General features: G+C 32.5%; 1 protein-coding gene across 1 annotated transcript; it reads left to right on the plus strand.

Moving 5' to 3' along the window:
• The first annotated feature begins 560 nt into the window (after positions 1 to 560).
• On the plus strand, positions 561 to 1,328 carry LOC110896602 (uncharacterized protein At1g76070-like). The gene has a single exon (XM_022143846.1). The coding sequence runs from the start codon at positions 561 to 563 to the stop codon at positions 1,326 to 1,328; it is 768 nt and encodes a 255-aa protein (XP_021999538.1).
• The last annotated feature ends 16,787 nt before the right edge of the window (positions 1,329 to 18,115 follow it).

Below are 18,115 nucleotides of genomic sequence, written 5' to 3' on the forward strand. Positions count from 1 at the left end.
TTTTTCTTTATAAGCATTCCGATCATTTTCTAATGCTTGGCTTGGAAGATCATTGTAACCTTCTTTAACAATCGTCCACAGATCTTGTGATTCCAGTAATACCTTCATTTGAATGTGCCAGTGATAATAGTTTTGTCCCTGTAATTTTGGAATCTGTGTTTGAAAACTTATGTTCACTGTGGTCATGTTTGAATTGATTTCTTTATCGGATTATGTTGTTGAATCTTTGTTGAGTAAAATCTGTGACAGGGGAATCGGATCGTTGTGGCTCTGATACCACTTATTGAATCTGTAATATGGATTAGGGTTTGAGAGAATTTGAGATGAATATGTTCTTGTTATTCGAAATGGTAATTCTAAGAGTATGATGACATAATACATATATACATATCCAGATAATATCATAACCGTCTCTAACCTATACTTAATATAATAATAATAATAATAATAATAATAATAATAATAATAATAATAATAATAATAATAATAATAATAATAATAATGGTGCGGTATCTAGCTTATGCTTATCATCTAATAGGTTTGGTACTTTGGTGTGAAAAATGGAACACCAAAAGACTGTTTCGGCAAAATCAATGATCAAAATCTTGAAGTATCTTCCAAGAGCAACATCATCTGTTTCATTCCAAAACCCTCCACTTTACAGCCCGATTAAAGACAATAAACCATCGGAAAAACCCCACAAATCCAATCTCGGAATCGGATTCTCCGGCCCCATACTCTCCACACTTCCGTCCGACACCCACCGAAAAATCAATAACGACTCAAAGCTCACACTTTTACACGAACCCACTTCTCCTAGAGTCTATTGCGTAGGTACAGTTAAGTGCAAACACTATAGGAAACTCAACAAACCAACCAATAAGTTTTCAAGAACGACATCGTATACTCCAGTGAGAACTTATAAAACCACAGAAGATCAAGAAAAGGTGATGAAGGTGGATCCGGTGGTTGCAAAGGGTAAGAAGAAATCTGGGATCCGGAGCTTATTCAGTGGTGGCCGGAGAAAGTGCAATGAAACTGGCGAGAAGGGTCCATGTTTGAGTACAATGAAGAGATTCTCAAGTAGGAGAGATGCGTTTATGAGTTTTGATTGGACCACACAGGTTGCGCCGTTGGATTCTGGTGGAAGCGATGGTGAAGAGGTGGTGATGCCGTCGTCTGCACCGGTGATGGTGAGAAACAATGGGGTTGGTGATAGTTTTGTTAGGGTTGGTGATGTGAATGTAGATCCAAGAAAGGAGATTAATTTGTGGAAGAGAAGAACCATGGCTCAACCTCAGCCTCTTCAAGTGCATGTTATTAATTAGTTTTTTTCTTTTAGTTTTGATGATATGTGGGTGACTTTTCTTCAATTTTTGATGACTTTGATATGTAAATATTAAGAGACTAGCCTAAGACCCAGCGAGCTTCGCGGGTGGCTAAACACCAACTAAACACATAAAATAATTTAAACGTAGAAGCCTTAAAGTGTGATTTGTTAAGCCTAATATTTTGAGACAGTTGAGCACGTCCCAATAGTACATCTACATAATGTTCGTTACAAATTAAGTTTTTGTCAACTAAACCTTCATGATGTTTTCATGATGTCTTCTTTAACTCCACTATCGCATTCATCCTCTGACATTATCAATTCCAATCAGGACGACTTAGAATTTAAAGCTCTATTGCTAGATTATTAAAAATATACATGAAATTAATTTGGAAAAAAAATAGATTCCTACTTAAGTGTAAGAACAACTCAAACGGTTTCTTAGAGATATCAACTGGTTGGCTACCCTCCAACACTTGATTTGCTATAAATCCCTTTTACTGTTATAGAAAAAATAAGGTTAATAAATTAAAATACCCAAGATACCAATAATCAAAAAAACTACTATCCTACATCATCTTGAATTGCAAAACTTTATAGATTACATGTAGGTCTTCTCCTCAAGTGCATAGCATGAATTAGATGATAGAGAGCTGCACAATTCATATAATTTGAAAAATTTATGAAGAAATAGGTTATCTCCCGTGAGTACTCACGGGTTGTGAATCTTTTTATTTAAAAACAACAGATGTACATATCTAGGTTATCACACGCGAACTTCGCGGGTAGGAAAATTTAATCTACATTATCACAAAGTGTATAAATATAAATACAAATACAAAAGTAAGACATTACATAAATTACTTATTGACAAAGTGAAAATATACTTATTGCGGCCATCACTATAGATCTGCAAATTAAAAGACAAACATTAAATAACATCACAACAAGGTAACTAAGCTCTCAGTGAAAGATATGGTCACAAAAAGTAAAAACAAAAACAAAAAAAAAGCAAGTTGACAAATAAGATGTGCATATTTTCCAAATATTCACATATATATTCTACTAATTGATAGGCCAGCTTTTAATAGATGCATCTCTTATTCTCTTACATGTATCGTGTATATATTAATAATAGGTTATCACCCATGAATACTCACGGGTTCGGATATTTAGATTTAATTAAACACAATTTTATATATATTTTTTAAAATGAATAATGCACGGTGAATAAGGTATATTAATTATAGGTTAACGTCTTCAAAATAAAAAAAAAATACTTATCAAATATAAGAGAAAGGAAACAAACTTGACATATTCGTTTACATGATTATTAAAATAAGAACCTTAATTTTAAATTAGTGGAACCCATATTTCTTTAAGCATAACTAATCTTAATGAAATAAATTTGTAGCAGATTAAGCAAATACTGTTAAATGATGACTATCAGTTGCATCGCATCATGAACCAGCGGAATCGCCATGGCTCCATAACCATAAGCTGCAAAATACCAAGATTACTTAATTAAAACATACACTATGTTGAAAAAATCATATTGTTACTTTGATTTTACTGCAAAACTTAAATATGTTGGGAAAGCGTCCACAATTTGACCTAACCCAACATGTACCTTAAATTACACATTTTGACCCAACCTCATGCATTTGGAATAAAGAAAAGCACCAAGCAACATGTGGATCATCAGATTCACTACAAAGTGGAGGTTCATTTTGTTATATTCCTTAGGTTTATGATGAAAAGCCACACTTACTTTATAACTTTCATCCTTTCCAAACTGCCTGAACCTCCCAGCACAAATTGACTTGGTTAATTTGTCCATTGCTGCCAAAATCATTATTTGGGTCACACATATTAGATTAATATCTGACCATGCCATTTAGGTTATCATAATTGGCCTACCATATGTATTTTTAAAGTCTCTGGCATCCTTCGGCATCTTCAAAGGATCGAGCATACCTACACAATAAGGCCAGATAAGTTGAAAGTTGACCAGAGTGCAATCTAATTTTCAAATGCATAGTCTTCATTTATTATTATTGTTATAATATTGTTTATATAACCATATTTGACCTATTAGTTATATATTACGTTTAAAAAGGGATACAAAATGCGCTTAGGTCAACTATACATAATAAGATAAGGACCGAAGGATTTCATACCCAATTCACCAATTAATCAAGCAAAGAACGGTGACTTTGGCAAGAAAAGGAAGAAACGGATGAACGGATTTTTAAATATGCATATTACCTGATTTAGTTTTAATCTGCATAAGTTTGAAAGTACATTAGTAAAGAAAATCAGGTAAGAATAATTTTTTACTCAAATTCGTAAAAACCAAATACGACTATATTAAACAGAATTGCTCAAGAATGATGAACATAAAACCCACTCACCACAATTCCAACAACCCTTAGATTGGAAGAAAGCTTTATCCCGGTTAACACAATAAGAATAAAGGGACTTTAAATATGATTTTGTTCTATGTAGAGCAAAATCGGAAAGACGATTGGAAATTTCTAAAGGCATAATAGGTAACCATTAAAGTAACAGACTCACAGTACTATTTTACTAAGAAACAACTAAGATAAAAAAAACTTAATATGAAATCTTAAAACACCTGCATGTCATGAAAATGTCAGCATAAGGATTAACTTCAAATAGTGAAACTACACGCTTATGATCAATTTGCATAACCAGACCAGCCTGTAAATAAAATAAACGGATAACATATAAGTTGCGTCAATTTCAAAAATTACAAAAAAACTGGGCACTTTATACTTCATATAGAATAAAATAAAATGAGGCATAAATGTATAGTTTGCTTGTAAACATGAAAATTCTCACACCTTTTCATGAATGGCATCATGCAAGTCATTTTCCTCGATAAACTCAAAGATATCGGGTTTCATAAGCTGAAAAACAGAATTTAAAAAATCAAAAACTAAAAATATAAAAAATCAAAAACTAAATAGCTGTAGAAGCATCGACAGTTAAAAAAGGCTTAAATTTTCCTCGACGCTTTTCCTTATAAATAGTTGTAGAAGCATTTTTAATTAAAAAATAAAAAACTAAAAATATAAAAAAACAGTTAAAAAAGGCTTAAATTTTTTTTATAAAAATGATTTTTATTGGAATAGTTTCTACCCAAAGACTCCACACCGACGCCATAGGCTTCGTATAGACCAGCTTCTTACATTTTTTTGCTCCTAGTGCTGTCCACAAAACACTTAAAATGTCCGCCAGCTTGTTCATGTTCTGAGGCATCGACAATCTGATCCAATTAAAAATCTCCCACCACACGTTTTTTTCCATTAAGCAAGAAGCGAAAAAATGGTTTGCAGTCTCTTCCTCAATGCCAAAGCGGACACAACAAACGTCGACCAAATTTATACCCCGAGCAACAAGACGTTTCTTAGGCACCACCCTTCCTATTTGAGCGTTCCAAACCAAGTAATTAACCTTTAAAGGAGCCCAACCGTTCCAATCAAAAATCTGCCCATTCTCCTGACATGTGATATTGTTACCAGATCAAACCGAGCCCTTTTAGCCGAAAAACCCACTCCTTCCTAATTATCCGAGTACCAGTGATCCCTTTCTTCTTTTAAATTAAGCCCATTTAGAAGAGCCATAAGTTCTCCGGTATGCATCGATTCACTCGAGGAGGAAGAGTCCTTAGTCCACTACCACCTCCACAACCTGCTGGACACCTAACTCTCCATATAATCTGCCACTTTTCCATTAAAATAGTGAACAAACAAAGTTACTGACATAAAGCGATGAATAAGGTTGCTCAAAATTGGTCAAGGGTTCTTTGTTTTCTGTAGTGACGTCATTGATGCTAGTTTTATCACCATGGTTAACTTTTAGAGCATGATCTTTATCAAACTTTCTTTAAGCAATTTACCAAGAATTTGATTTCTTGTTTCATCGAAGACATATGCATGCTTTTAAAATTGATATAACAAAAAAAATTCCTTTAAAAATAGAGTTCTTATTTTTCAATAATATATATAATGCAATATAAGAACGATTCATGAAACTTAATTTTGAATACACTTAAGAGCGACTTTCGACACATTTCATTGTAGCCAAGTTTAATATCCCCACCTAAATTGAATCAGAATGGAGAAGAAGATTACCGCTGGAGTTTAGTGGAAAGAAAAAGTGCATTCGTATGAATTGGCTCGTTTCTGCGATGATGCGTGACTACCATAAGAGGTTGTTTCGGTCGAATTTTAAAAAGATAACGATGCATCATTATTAGAGAGTACACTAAGCTCAACATCAAACCAATATGCAAACCCATGAAAAGTAGTTAAAACAAAAAAAATGAGAGAGAGATAATCAAATTATTGTAATCAAAATAAAAAAGATACCAAAGATACCTTAAAATTGTTTGAAAGGGACTTTACCGTGCATCATCATTTTGTAGTTTAAAGCTTGTTGTAACTGATTCTAGTTCCATATATAAGGAAACCTGCACAAACAAAAATCAACATAAATAATGTGTGAAGGGCCATATTCTACAAATTAAAGTTGTAATTTGTCAAACTAAAATAAGCTCAAAGATATAAATAGCATTATGAAGAAAAAATACCATGTTTGCCTTCCTTTTCAAGGCATCAATATTAATAAGCCATGGAGAAAAGGCACCTTCTGGCATTCATAGTGCTTCTTTTCATTCATGTGATAAGTTTTACAATCGTTGAGCTGTCATAGTTGGCACTCGTGTTTATGAACTTGTCTTTAATGAAGCATTTGACACTTGCCAAACTGTGGGAATGTAATCAATTATAGGTAGACATATACTTGAAAACTATATACATACATCCTGAAACTTATTGGACAGATGCATCAGTAGTTCATGTATAACTTTCAAGTAAAACGAATCAATGTCAGTGTGTGCAAATTATTACTTGAAATAGACCCAATTTTATATCACTGAAAAACATTGACAAAAATCATATCAGATTTAGTCAATAGAACATTATGAAAAAGGAACTTTTAGGCACAATAAAATTAAACTGGTGAAAATATATATTCAACAAAACGGTGTTAAAAGCAGCACCTTTAAAATCTTACAGATGAATCGATAAGAATGGTTAGTCGAAATCCTACAAAGACCAAAAATAAAATTAAACTGGTGAAATTATATATATCCAACAAAACGGTGTTAAAAGCAGAACCTTCAAAATCTTACAGATGAGTCGATGAATACATGAAAGGTTAGTCGAAATCCTACAAAGACCAAAAACCGAATTAGTTAATAACAAATAAGTGAATTATAATAGATTAACAAATGGATTAACATGTATCAAACAAAGATGTAATACCTAATGGTTGGTTCCACTCGCGATTGAAGATGAAGAAATCTAGGGTTCAGGAGATTGCAAATAACATATTAAAGATCGATAGATGATATCTAGGGTTTAAGGAAGAAATAGATAGTGTTTAGCAATGACAAAGAAAAATCAAAGAGGGAAAAGAAAAATAACATACCTATGTTTTTCGAAGATCAATCGATGAAGAAGGAAGAACCGGATGCAGGAGATGGGTATTAGGGTTTTGGAGTGGAGTGAAGCATATTAAAGAAGCTAAGGAGGATGGTTTTGGCGGAAAAAGCAAAAAAAGTGGTCTAAACAAATGCCACGTGGCAAAGATTGTTTTTCTTTATTAGAAGTAGTAGATAAGCGCCAACCTAAATGAAAATAATTCATCATGAAAATAATTAATAAATTTAACTTATTTGGAATCATGGCAGACTTACAAATCGGTATGTCGGGATGCACTCGACTTCATACACATTGGCAACAGGTAGAGGGGGCTCTCGTGAACAGCTAGTACTTCATCAAAATGTTGGTCGTCGTTAGGATCGTAATCCGGATCAGGTACTTCAACAACAGTGTCAACATCAACATCTTCAGGTGGATTAAATGTATAATCTTCAAGTTTTTTAAACACCAAACAATCCCACCTCAGCAAAGAAATATCAATTGAAATCTGTGAGAAGTCGAGTATGTAGTAATGAATATTCCACCACTTGTTAATCTTAAAAGTCCATTCATTAGGCCCATAACGAATGGTGACAGTATTTTTTAAAATGTCGTCATTAAAATTATGTTCCGTGAATTTTCTTGGCAGCCATTGCAAATAGTTAAAATAAAAATTATCATCAATCAAAGAAATATAATAAGATACAGAAATTCTATTAAACATAACACAATAAATCATGTGTTAAAAAACTTACCAGATTTTCTGCCGCTGGAAACAACATTATATGATAAAACATATTTTTCACATCCAAATCACGGTCAACCTTGAAATGGAAGATTTCAAATGTGTTATCAGCAACAACGTCAAAAAATATAAAATCTGTGTCCTCCACATCAAGATCTGTAACAACTTTTGACCATCCATCTATGATGAAGCATCCGCTAATTGTCACTTCCACGTAAACATGCCAGAGATGCGAACCTGTTATCAACATCACATGACCAACAAGATAGCCTATATATCCATCACCATAGTTGTAAAAAGGAGGCATATGTTGTAAAAAGGAGGCATAGGTTGTTACTAGATATGATGATGAAGCATATCCTGAATAACCTTGATAAACCCTGGAACCATTGCTATATATTGCTATACAAAAAAAATATTACTCATTAGTCATCTTTGAATGTATCGGCTATACATGCTAAGGAACATTACATAAGAACAACTTTGGCAAACATTTACAAAAAATCAGCCAACAGAAGGCACACGTACAAATCATCAGACATTATATGCAACTTAAAACAAACATCAATAATAAGATTCTTGAAAGAAATACAAATAAATTCTGGTAATGTTAATATTATCTTAACATTATATAAAGAAGTTTAAAAGAAACATCAATAATAAGATTCTTGAAAGAAATACAAATAAATACTGGTAATCTTAATATTATCTTAACATCATATAAAGAATCTACTCTGAGACGAAACACACGATGGATTTGTTATTTTTTACCAATTAAGACAAACTTCATCATGAAGATTATGAAATACAGGTTTGAATTAAACAATAAGAAAAAAATTCATTAACAATTCCAAATACAACTTTCAAGTTAAACAAATCAAACAACACGAAATCAAACATAACGAAAAACAAATAAATCCTGCACTTTATTTTCGGAGGAATTCAATACAAGTATAGTTAATTTATAATGTACAAAATCAATTAAAAAAAGGATTTTCAATAAGAATTGGCCGATAGGGTTTTATAATTACATCAATAATCAATAACATAAACATAGATTACTAAACAAAATAAAAGGAAAAGGAGCTTTCAAGTTACACAAAACAAACAACACGGAATCAAACATTACAGAAAACAAATTAAACCTGCACTTTACTTTCGGATGCATTCAATACAGTTATTAGGGTTCATAATGTACAAAATCAAATCAAAGAAAAATGATTTTCCATAACAATCGGACAGTAGGGTTTTATAATAACATCAATAATCTATTACATAAACATAGATTTACTAAACAAAATCAACGGACGAACACATAATGGATGAATTAACAACGAATTTAAGAAACATACCTTAAAGATATGATTGAGTGATCGATTAACAACAGAATTGATGAAGAAACAGAGTAATGTGCGTAATTCATTTATAGATCTAGGTTTTTTTATAACAAACATTCTTACATATAGAAACTGATTCATATTTGGAAGATGATTTGAGAGAAGATGAAAGGACGATTGTGTGGGATTTGGGATTCTTCTGGCGTAAGTTATCAATCGTAGAATATGAAGAGTGTATTTAGATTTGCCGCTCAAATGAAAAATTGAGGAAACAATCAATTGCCATGTGTCAGACACATGAGTAAGAAAATGACATGTGGCCTAAAATTGTTTTGTTTTATTAGAAGTAGTAGATATATGAGTCATTTTGATAAATATGAATGAAGAATTAATATTATGTCAAGTGTTAGTTATATTTATGAAAATCAAATTATGTACCATTTCTTTAAGATTAAAATGATATTTTGTTTGTTACTTTTGTTTCTCTGAAATACTATCAATATATTTTTATGTGATAATGTTGTTCTAACAATAGTCAAAACTAGTAAAAATTAAATTTAATAATTATTATCAACTAATTCCATTCCATTTTCTATTATCATCATCTAAGTTCATTCCTTTTTTTAAATACCAAATTAGTATCTAACAATGAGTAAAAGTGAAAATGAGAATAAAATGCTCAGATATTCAAATACCATGTTTTAACTATTTTAATCCATTTACTATTGATAGAAACTGATTATTATCTATATATATTTTATTTATTTATATATTAAAAATAGAAGCCAATAAATAGTAATTTTAATATTATAATATTACATATAGTTTTTTTATACTTTTATTATTCTAATATTATAATAATAATTATTTCCTACTTTAAAAACATAGAATAATAAATAATTACTAACATTTCATTGATTTATTAAGTTAACAAGTAAACCTATCTTTGATAACTTGTAGAGCCAGAAATGTTTTACTATGATATGGCATTTTATTCGATACTCGTATTTATAACTTGATGTTAAAACTTTAAGGTTGGGTCAGATCGAATCACATAAACACACATAATCAAGTATAAATAACAGGTAAAAACACCTCAAGTTTAAAGTTTGAAGAACAATAAAGAAATTATCTATTATCTATTATCTATATATTAAAATTAGAAGCCAATGAATAGTAACTTTAACATTATAATATTATATATAGTTTTTTATACTTTTATTATTCTAATATTATAATAATAATTATTTCCTACTTTAAAAACATAGAATAATAAATAATTACTAACATTTCATTGATTTATTAAGTAACAAGTAAACCTATCTTTGATAACTTGCAGAGCCAGAAATGTTTTACTATGATCATGGCATTTTTTTCGGTACTCGTATTTATAACTTGATGTAAAAACTTGAAGGTTGGGTCAGATCGAATCACATACACACACATAATCAAGTATAAATAACAGGTAAACACACCTCAAGTTTAAAGTTTGAAGAACAATAAAGAAAACTAGCTAACATTTATTCATGATCTATTGATAAACACACCTTAAGTTTAAAGTTTGAAGAACAATAAAAAAAAACTAGCTAACATTTATTCATGATCAAAAATTCGTAATTGTTCTTCAATAATCGTTCTTGGCAGTTAGTTCTTTAACATCGACTCTCGTAATCTCGTTCTTGGTTCTTTAATATGGACTCATCCCTTTTTTTAGAGTAAAGTACAATTTGAGTTCCTGAGGTTGCATCCGGTTGCAAGTTGAGCCCTTACTTTTCTAAATTGGATAGTCAAGTCCCCAACATTGCATTGCAACAATTAAGTTCTTGTTAACAGAACGGGTTAGTCAATCGTTAGTTGAGCGGAGATGAATTTGTGAAAGAGAAGAATCACTCAACTAACGGTTAACTAACACCATAACAAATAGGTTAGTTTGGGATAAATACCATTTGGAATTGGAATTGGAATTGGAATTGTAAACCTAACTAGCCATTTAGATTTATTATTAAAAAATCACTTTTGAGTTACGAGTTAGGCGTATGTATGAATAAGATACAACCATTATATCATTCTTTAAAGACAACCTTAATACAAATCTACAATTCAAAAAAAAAATGGTTCAAGCCAACGCGGCCAATTTTATTTGCTATTTTCTATTTTTTGAAACCATAGTCACGACCAAGGCTGTAATAATATATATAAAAAACAGTCTAATCGAATCGTAAACCAGGTTATAATATATATAAAAAAACAATCTAATCGATTCGTAAAAAGTAAAAAAACCGTAAAAATAGTGATTTAACAATCATGGGCTAAATTATGGGCTTTTAAAGACTCTATGTTCACTTGTTTCGAAAGAGCTTGGGCCAAGTTTCGAGGTAGTATATTATATTGGTCAAAAAAATATATAAAGCATAGTTCTTCTTTTTTTGCTTTTTCTTTTTACCATAAACTATTTCTCGTAATTCATCATGTTTCTGTTATTAAATCATCAACGCAAAATAAAAATAAAAAGATAATCAAGTACCCAAAAGTTATAATTGGATAAAAATAAAAGAAATTTAAATATATATTTTAATAAGATTACTAATATTAAGCCTCCCGCGTTGCAGCGGGGGTGTAAAACCATGTCAAGTAGCACCAATGTCATACCATTGTCAGGAACTACCAACACTGAAAAAGCTCACAATAAAATAAATAAAAAAATAAAAAAATAAAACCGAACGAAAAGCAAACGTAAAATCGTTGAGCCACACACACCCGTTGCGGCGTTTTAATGCAAAGAAATTAGTCCGAAACGTAAAATATAGAAAAAATAACTAAGCTGATCTAGAGTTGTGACGAACATGAAAAACGAGAATAAATACATGCCTTGCGGTGGACATGTCAAACGAGAAAAAAATAGACAAAAAACGTTGAACCCCACTCGCACAAGATGAAATTGAAAGTAAAAATATTTGGGTTAAACTCCAAAAAAATGTAAAGCTTTAGATTAAAAGTAAAAAAAATCAAAAAGCTTAAATTGTAAAAGATGAGAAGTTTTGAGTTAGAAATGAAAAATTAAATTTTTTAAACCCCTTAAGCATAGGGTACAATGCTATGAAGCACAAAAAAATATTATAAATTAATAGTATGAACTTAAAATTCCGGTTACATTTTTATCTAACTTATAATAAAAGACTACAAATAATGTCATATGGCATTCTCTCCTTCAATCTTATAAATTTTATTTATATTTATTTAATAAATTTATTTTAATATTAATAATAATATAGATATCATTATTTTTATCCTTATCTTTATATAAAATTAATAAATAACTTCAATTTTGCAGTTTAAACTCTTTTTTTTTTTTTTTTACTTTTAACCCAAAGTTTTTCGTCTTTTTCAATTTAATCCCAAATCTTTTTTATTTTCAATTTTGGTCCACCATACTTTTCATTTTTCCTAAGTTTTTCGTTTCGTTCTAAATTTTGTGAGTTAACGCACCGCAACGTGTGTGTGTGGGGTTCAACATTTTTTCGTATATTTTTTTTCCGTTTGACTGACCCGTCGCGTCACATCTATTTTTCTGCATTTGACAATTCGTCCAAGAAGCGGGTCCTGGATGGACTTAGTTATTTTTTTCTATGTTTACATTTCGGATTAATTTCTCAGCAACGAGTGGGCGTAATTCAAAGATTTTACGTCTGCTTTTCGCTCGACGTTATTTTTCCCCGTTTTTATTTATTTTGTTTTTACGAGTTTTTCCAGTGTTGGTGGTCGCTGACAATTGTATAGTATTGCTACTACTTAACACAGTTTTATGACAAACGCTGCAACACAGGGGCTTAATACTAATACTTAATAAATCTGTTTTTTTTTCATATTTTATGACAGTATCATTAAATAATAAAAAATATAAAATAATACCTAATTACTTGTTCTTATAACTTTAATATTCAAGTAAATCCACATATTCAAATTTTTATTAGATATCAGATATATTTACATTAATTCAAGAGATATTAATAATTTATTAGATATTAGATATGTTAATAATATTATTAATTAATATTTAATAACTTGAAAGAGAAAATGTCATAGGACATTAATTGGAGCCTTTTATTAATGTTTAGATACATGTCATGTTTAAAAGTTACATTTTAATTTACTTCACCGTTATCTTTCATATCGTAGTATTTCATATTACATTCGTTGTCACGTAACCATCATGTCATCAAAATACCGTGCTAAATATGTCAATTTTAGTTTTATGTCATTATTGTTACGGTTATCATACATTATTTTAATTTAATAGATTTTTCTTGTACGCTTAACCATCCAACATTCGCTTCTCATCTTCTTCTCCAATTGCCTTGCTGGTCAAAACAATCAACACAGCCCCCCTCGCTTGCAAACAAGAAACCCTGAAAACAAATCAAATGGATTTATGGTGTAAGACTGCAAAATCAAATCAAATCAAATTATTAAGTAATTAACAACCCCTCCGCATTAAATGGATTTGTTATGGTGAAAGACCACAAAGCAAACTTAATGATTAGCAACCCCCGCCCCCCACCCCCACACACCCCCCAAAAAAAAATTATAATAATAAAAATAAAATAATAATAATAATAAAATAAGTATGTTTAAAGCCTTAATGAAGTGGACCAACAAATCAAAACCCTAATAGATCAGATATGCAGATTAGGGTTTGAGTGTATTCAATATTGATGTTCGTATTCGAATTGGTGAATCACCAGAATTCTTACAGGAATGTATATATACATGACGGCAGATTTGATAACCGCCCACACTTATGATATCTATAATACTAATAATGTTACATATTATTCTAATATCATGAAATATTATATCTAGCTTATAATCCTAATCCTTCTAATATTCCCTTCCGTAAGCTAGATTGGATTAACATGTAGGAGCTCTTTGATCCGCTTGAAGTCTTTTGGCTGCAGCGCCTTGGTAAGGATGTCAACGATTTGTTCCTTTGTTGAACAGAAGCTAACCTCTACATCATCATTCTTTATGAGATCACGGATGAAATGATACTTAACTCTGATGTGTTTACTTTTCCCATGATAAACTGGATCTTTGGCCAAGCATATTGTTGATTTGTTGTCACAGTAGATAGTTGGAGGGCAGTCCATATTCATGTGAAGTTCATTTAGTATTCCCTTCAACCAAAGTGCTTGACATCCAGCCATTGCTAGAGCTATATATTCTGCTTCGGTTGATGACAATGCAACCACCTTTTGTTTCTTCGATTGGCAAGCGATTGCTTCGGACCCTGGGTTAAAAACATAACCAGATGTGCTTTTACTATCATCAATATTCCCTGCAAAGTCGCTGTCACTATAGCCTACTAACTTTCCTTTGCTTCCTTTGGAGTAAATTATTCCGTGGTTTATCGTTCCTTTTATGTATTTTAAGATCCTTTTCCCGGCTTCCCAATGGCTTCTTCTTGGCCTTTCCATGAATCGGCTGACTTTACTAACTGCAAACATAATGTCTGGGCGAGTGTTTGTAAGATACATCAGGCTTCCCACAAGACTTATGTACATATTCTGGTTCACTTCTTCTTCTGGATCATCCTTAGTTAGTCGTTGACCATATTCCATTGGAGTTGAGATTGTGTTGCAATTTTCCATCTTAAACCTTTTGAGTAAACCTTTTGCATATCTCTGTTGTGACACCAGAATATTTCCATCTTCATATTTAACTTCCATACCTAGGAAGTAATGCAATGTTCCTAAGTCTGTCATTTCGAACTCATGTTTCATCGATGTCTTCAGCTGATTTATCATATCTAATGAATCACTTGCTATGATAAGATCGTCTACATAAAGGCACACCATCATCTTTGAATATTTCGTGTTTTTTATGAACAAGGTGTGTTCATAAACACATTTTCTAAAACCGTTCGATCTAAAGAATTCATTTATTCTGCTATACCATGCCCTTGGGGCTTGTTTTAGGCCATATAGAGCCTTCTTGAGATGGCATACCTTACGTTCTTCTCCAGGTTTAATGTATCCTTCTGGTTGTTCAGTGTAAACTTGCTCATTCAGGTTACCATTCAAGAATGTCGTTTTTACATCCATTTGATGTAAATACCAGTTGTTACGAGCGGCTAAGGCTAAGATCAATCTGACCGTGTCGAATCAGATCAACGATGCAAAAACATTAAGGTAATCAATGCCATATTTTTTATTATAACCCTTTGCTACTAATCGTGCTTTGTACTTGCTCACATTTCCATGTTCATCATACTTTGTCTTGAAAATCCATTTTACACCTATAGGTCTTTGATTATTGGGAGGATCTACTAGTTCCCAGGTTTCATTTCGATGTATTGATTCCATTTCCCTATCCATTGCTTCCTTCCATTTATTATCTTTATGAGCCTCTCCGTATGACGTTGGATCTGCATCAGCATACAAAACGAAGTTTGCTGCATCTTCTATCACAACTTGAGCATTATATAACTCATCTACTTGTTCTTTTATAAGCTGCTGAGTTTCTTCGTATATCTCTGAAATGTCTCTAGTCTTCAACACTTCATTTTCTGACGAGGATGATGATGAGTCTTCCTCCCCTTGACTATTATTCTGACTTCCAGCTTCACCATTACTAACTTGTTCTCCATATTGATAATTTAGATCTGCAGTCTCTGCAGTATCAGTTTGCAGATTTCCTTCAGTAGTGGCTATGTCACTTGTATCAGTTGTATCTCTTCCAAGACCTTCATCATCTGGATAGTTTAGTTGAATACTTGAGTCTCTTTCATTTCTTTCAGAACCTTCCCAGTCTTGACTCTCATCAAAGTGAACATCTCGACTAATAATGATTTTATTTGTTATTGGATTATGAAGTTTGTATGCCTTACTATGTTCACTGTAACCTATCATTATGGTCTTCTCCGTCTTGTCATCTAATTTCCCTCGATGCTGTTTTGGTATGTGTGCATGTGCCACACTTCCAAATATCCTTAGATGTGATACGTCGGGTTTCCTTCCGCTCCATGCTTCTTGTGGTGCCACGTGTTGTATTCCTTTAGTTGTGGCTCGATTCAAAAGATATGTGGCACATGCCACTGCTTCTGCCCAGTAAGAGTGAGACATCCGTTTCATCTTCAACATGCTTCTGCTAAGTTCCATGAGTATCCTGTTTTTTTCGTTCGGCAACCCCGTTTTGTTGGGGAGTATAACTCGTGGTGAGTTGATGACGAATTCCATTGTCTTTGAGGAAATTTTAAAATTCATGGCTGCAATACTCTCCTCCTCTATCAGTACGTAATCCTTTTATCTTATAATCTGCCTGATTTTCTACTAAGCTCTTGAATGTCTTGAAGTAGACTAAGGCATCTGACTTCAATTTTAAGAAGTAAACCCATGTGTTTCTTGAGAAATCATCTATGAAGGTGATGAAGTATCTACAATCTCCAATAGAGATCGTTCTCATGGGACCACATATGTCTGACATGTTTTCCAAACAAGCAGCCTTCACAGACACTTTGTGGAGACTTGGAGCTTATTTTGGGCAATCCTTTCACTACCTCTTTTGTTCCCATGTTATGGAGTGTTTCGAAATTAATGTGTCCGTAACGTCTGTGCCATAAAACTGACGATTCTTGAGTCATCATATTGCACACTCGTGGAGTAACATCATAATTCAGATTTAGAGGGAACATCTTATTACCGGTCATCTTAACAGTTCCTATGGGTATCCCTGTCGGATCTTTGATAACACATGCATGATTATGAAAGTTTACTTCATATCCCTTTTGCACGAGTTGTCCTACACTTAAAAGATTGTGTTTTAGGCCTTCTACATAGAAAACATTGGGTACCTTCTTCTCTACATGTAACACCTCGAAAATTTGCGTCCTATAATGTATTGACACGTGTCATAAGCTTGAACGAGTCAACGAATACTATAGAAGGACTAAAGTTGACAAACATAGAAAGTATGTGAATTCAAGGGTTTAAAATGTCAACAATGGATAAATATGCCCTACAATACCCCTACATGATGTTTATACCCTTGAACGAATGATTCATGGATCATACGAAGCTCATTGTGAAAGAAAGTGAGAAATTACAAACTACAGGGGTTAAATGTGCCAACATGTTTAAGTTATACCTCTGAGTGACCTTTTAGCAAACCCGAAGCTTTGTAAAGGTAAATTATGCTCACTAGAATAAGTGATTAAAATTTCATAAAGTTCCGTTGTAAAATGAGAAAGTTATGATCGATTTCGTACATGAGGGGTTAAAAGCGTCAACGTTGAAAGTTAAGACTTTTCGGGTAATAACAAGGTAAACAAGGACTTAGCATGATAGGTAAAAGTCTAGGGGCCCTTGTAGGTAATTTGGAAGGGGTCAAAGTGCAAGAGATAAGTTAAGTTGACCTTTCGAAGAGCCAAGAGCCAACCTGCAAATAGTGAAAAGTTTGGAAATTAGATCAGAAGACCCACGCGGGGCGCGTATGCCTGATGAGAATCTTACGCGGGCCGCCTGGCTTGCCCAGATGCAGAAACTTGTTTCTTTTTCCTGTTCAGCCCATGTAACCGACTTATGATGCCTATAAACACTCACAAGAGCAGCCTAAACATCCCCTAGACATTTAGGGACACTTGTTAATCATCCATGGCCATTGCTAGCATGATTTGTCAATGATCTAAGGTGATTAAGGCACTATATAAAGCCCTTTGTTGCACACTTTGATCATTCATTAATTCCTTCTTCATCTGATCATTTCTGGAGCTCAAGACCTCCTTCTAAGCTTCCCTAGTCGTGCATAGGACCTTTGTAAGTATGCTCCACCCTTTCTAAGTTAAGTTTTGCTTAGTTATAGCCCAAAAGTCAATCCGTCGTAATTAACGATTGACTTTACGATAAATCACAAATGGTCCAGTGGTTTGTCGAATCAAAGGTAGTTATATGTTGGTAATTATGTGGGCATTAAACCCCTAAAAGGGCACCCTCTGATTCCCACTCTAACTAGTCCAAATGTCGAGTCAAACTTGCTTAGAAAAAGTCAACAGAATGCTAAATTGCGATTTTATGCATAATCAGTAATGTACATGGCGTGTAACCTGTTTTAACACTCATATAACATGATAATAAGTATATTAACTCGTCTAAGCTTGTTTGGTACGACCATTTACTGTTTTGACCCGGTTCGGAAC

This window comes from Helianthus annuus, chromosome 12, assembly GCF_002127325.2.
Source record: "Helianthus annuus cultivar XRQ/B chromosome 12, HanXRQr2.0-SUNRISE, whole genome shotgun sequence".
In the NCBI taxonomy this organism is placed as follows: Eukaryota; Viridiplantae; Streptophyta; class Magnoliopsida; order Asterales; family Asteraceae; genus Helianthus; species Helianthus annuus.

Coding starts and splice junctions, on each gene's coding strand:
- LOC110896602 (XM_022143846.1), top strand. CDS start 561: ATGGAACACCAAAAGACTGTTTCGGCAAAATCAATGATCAAAATCTTG.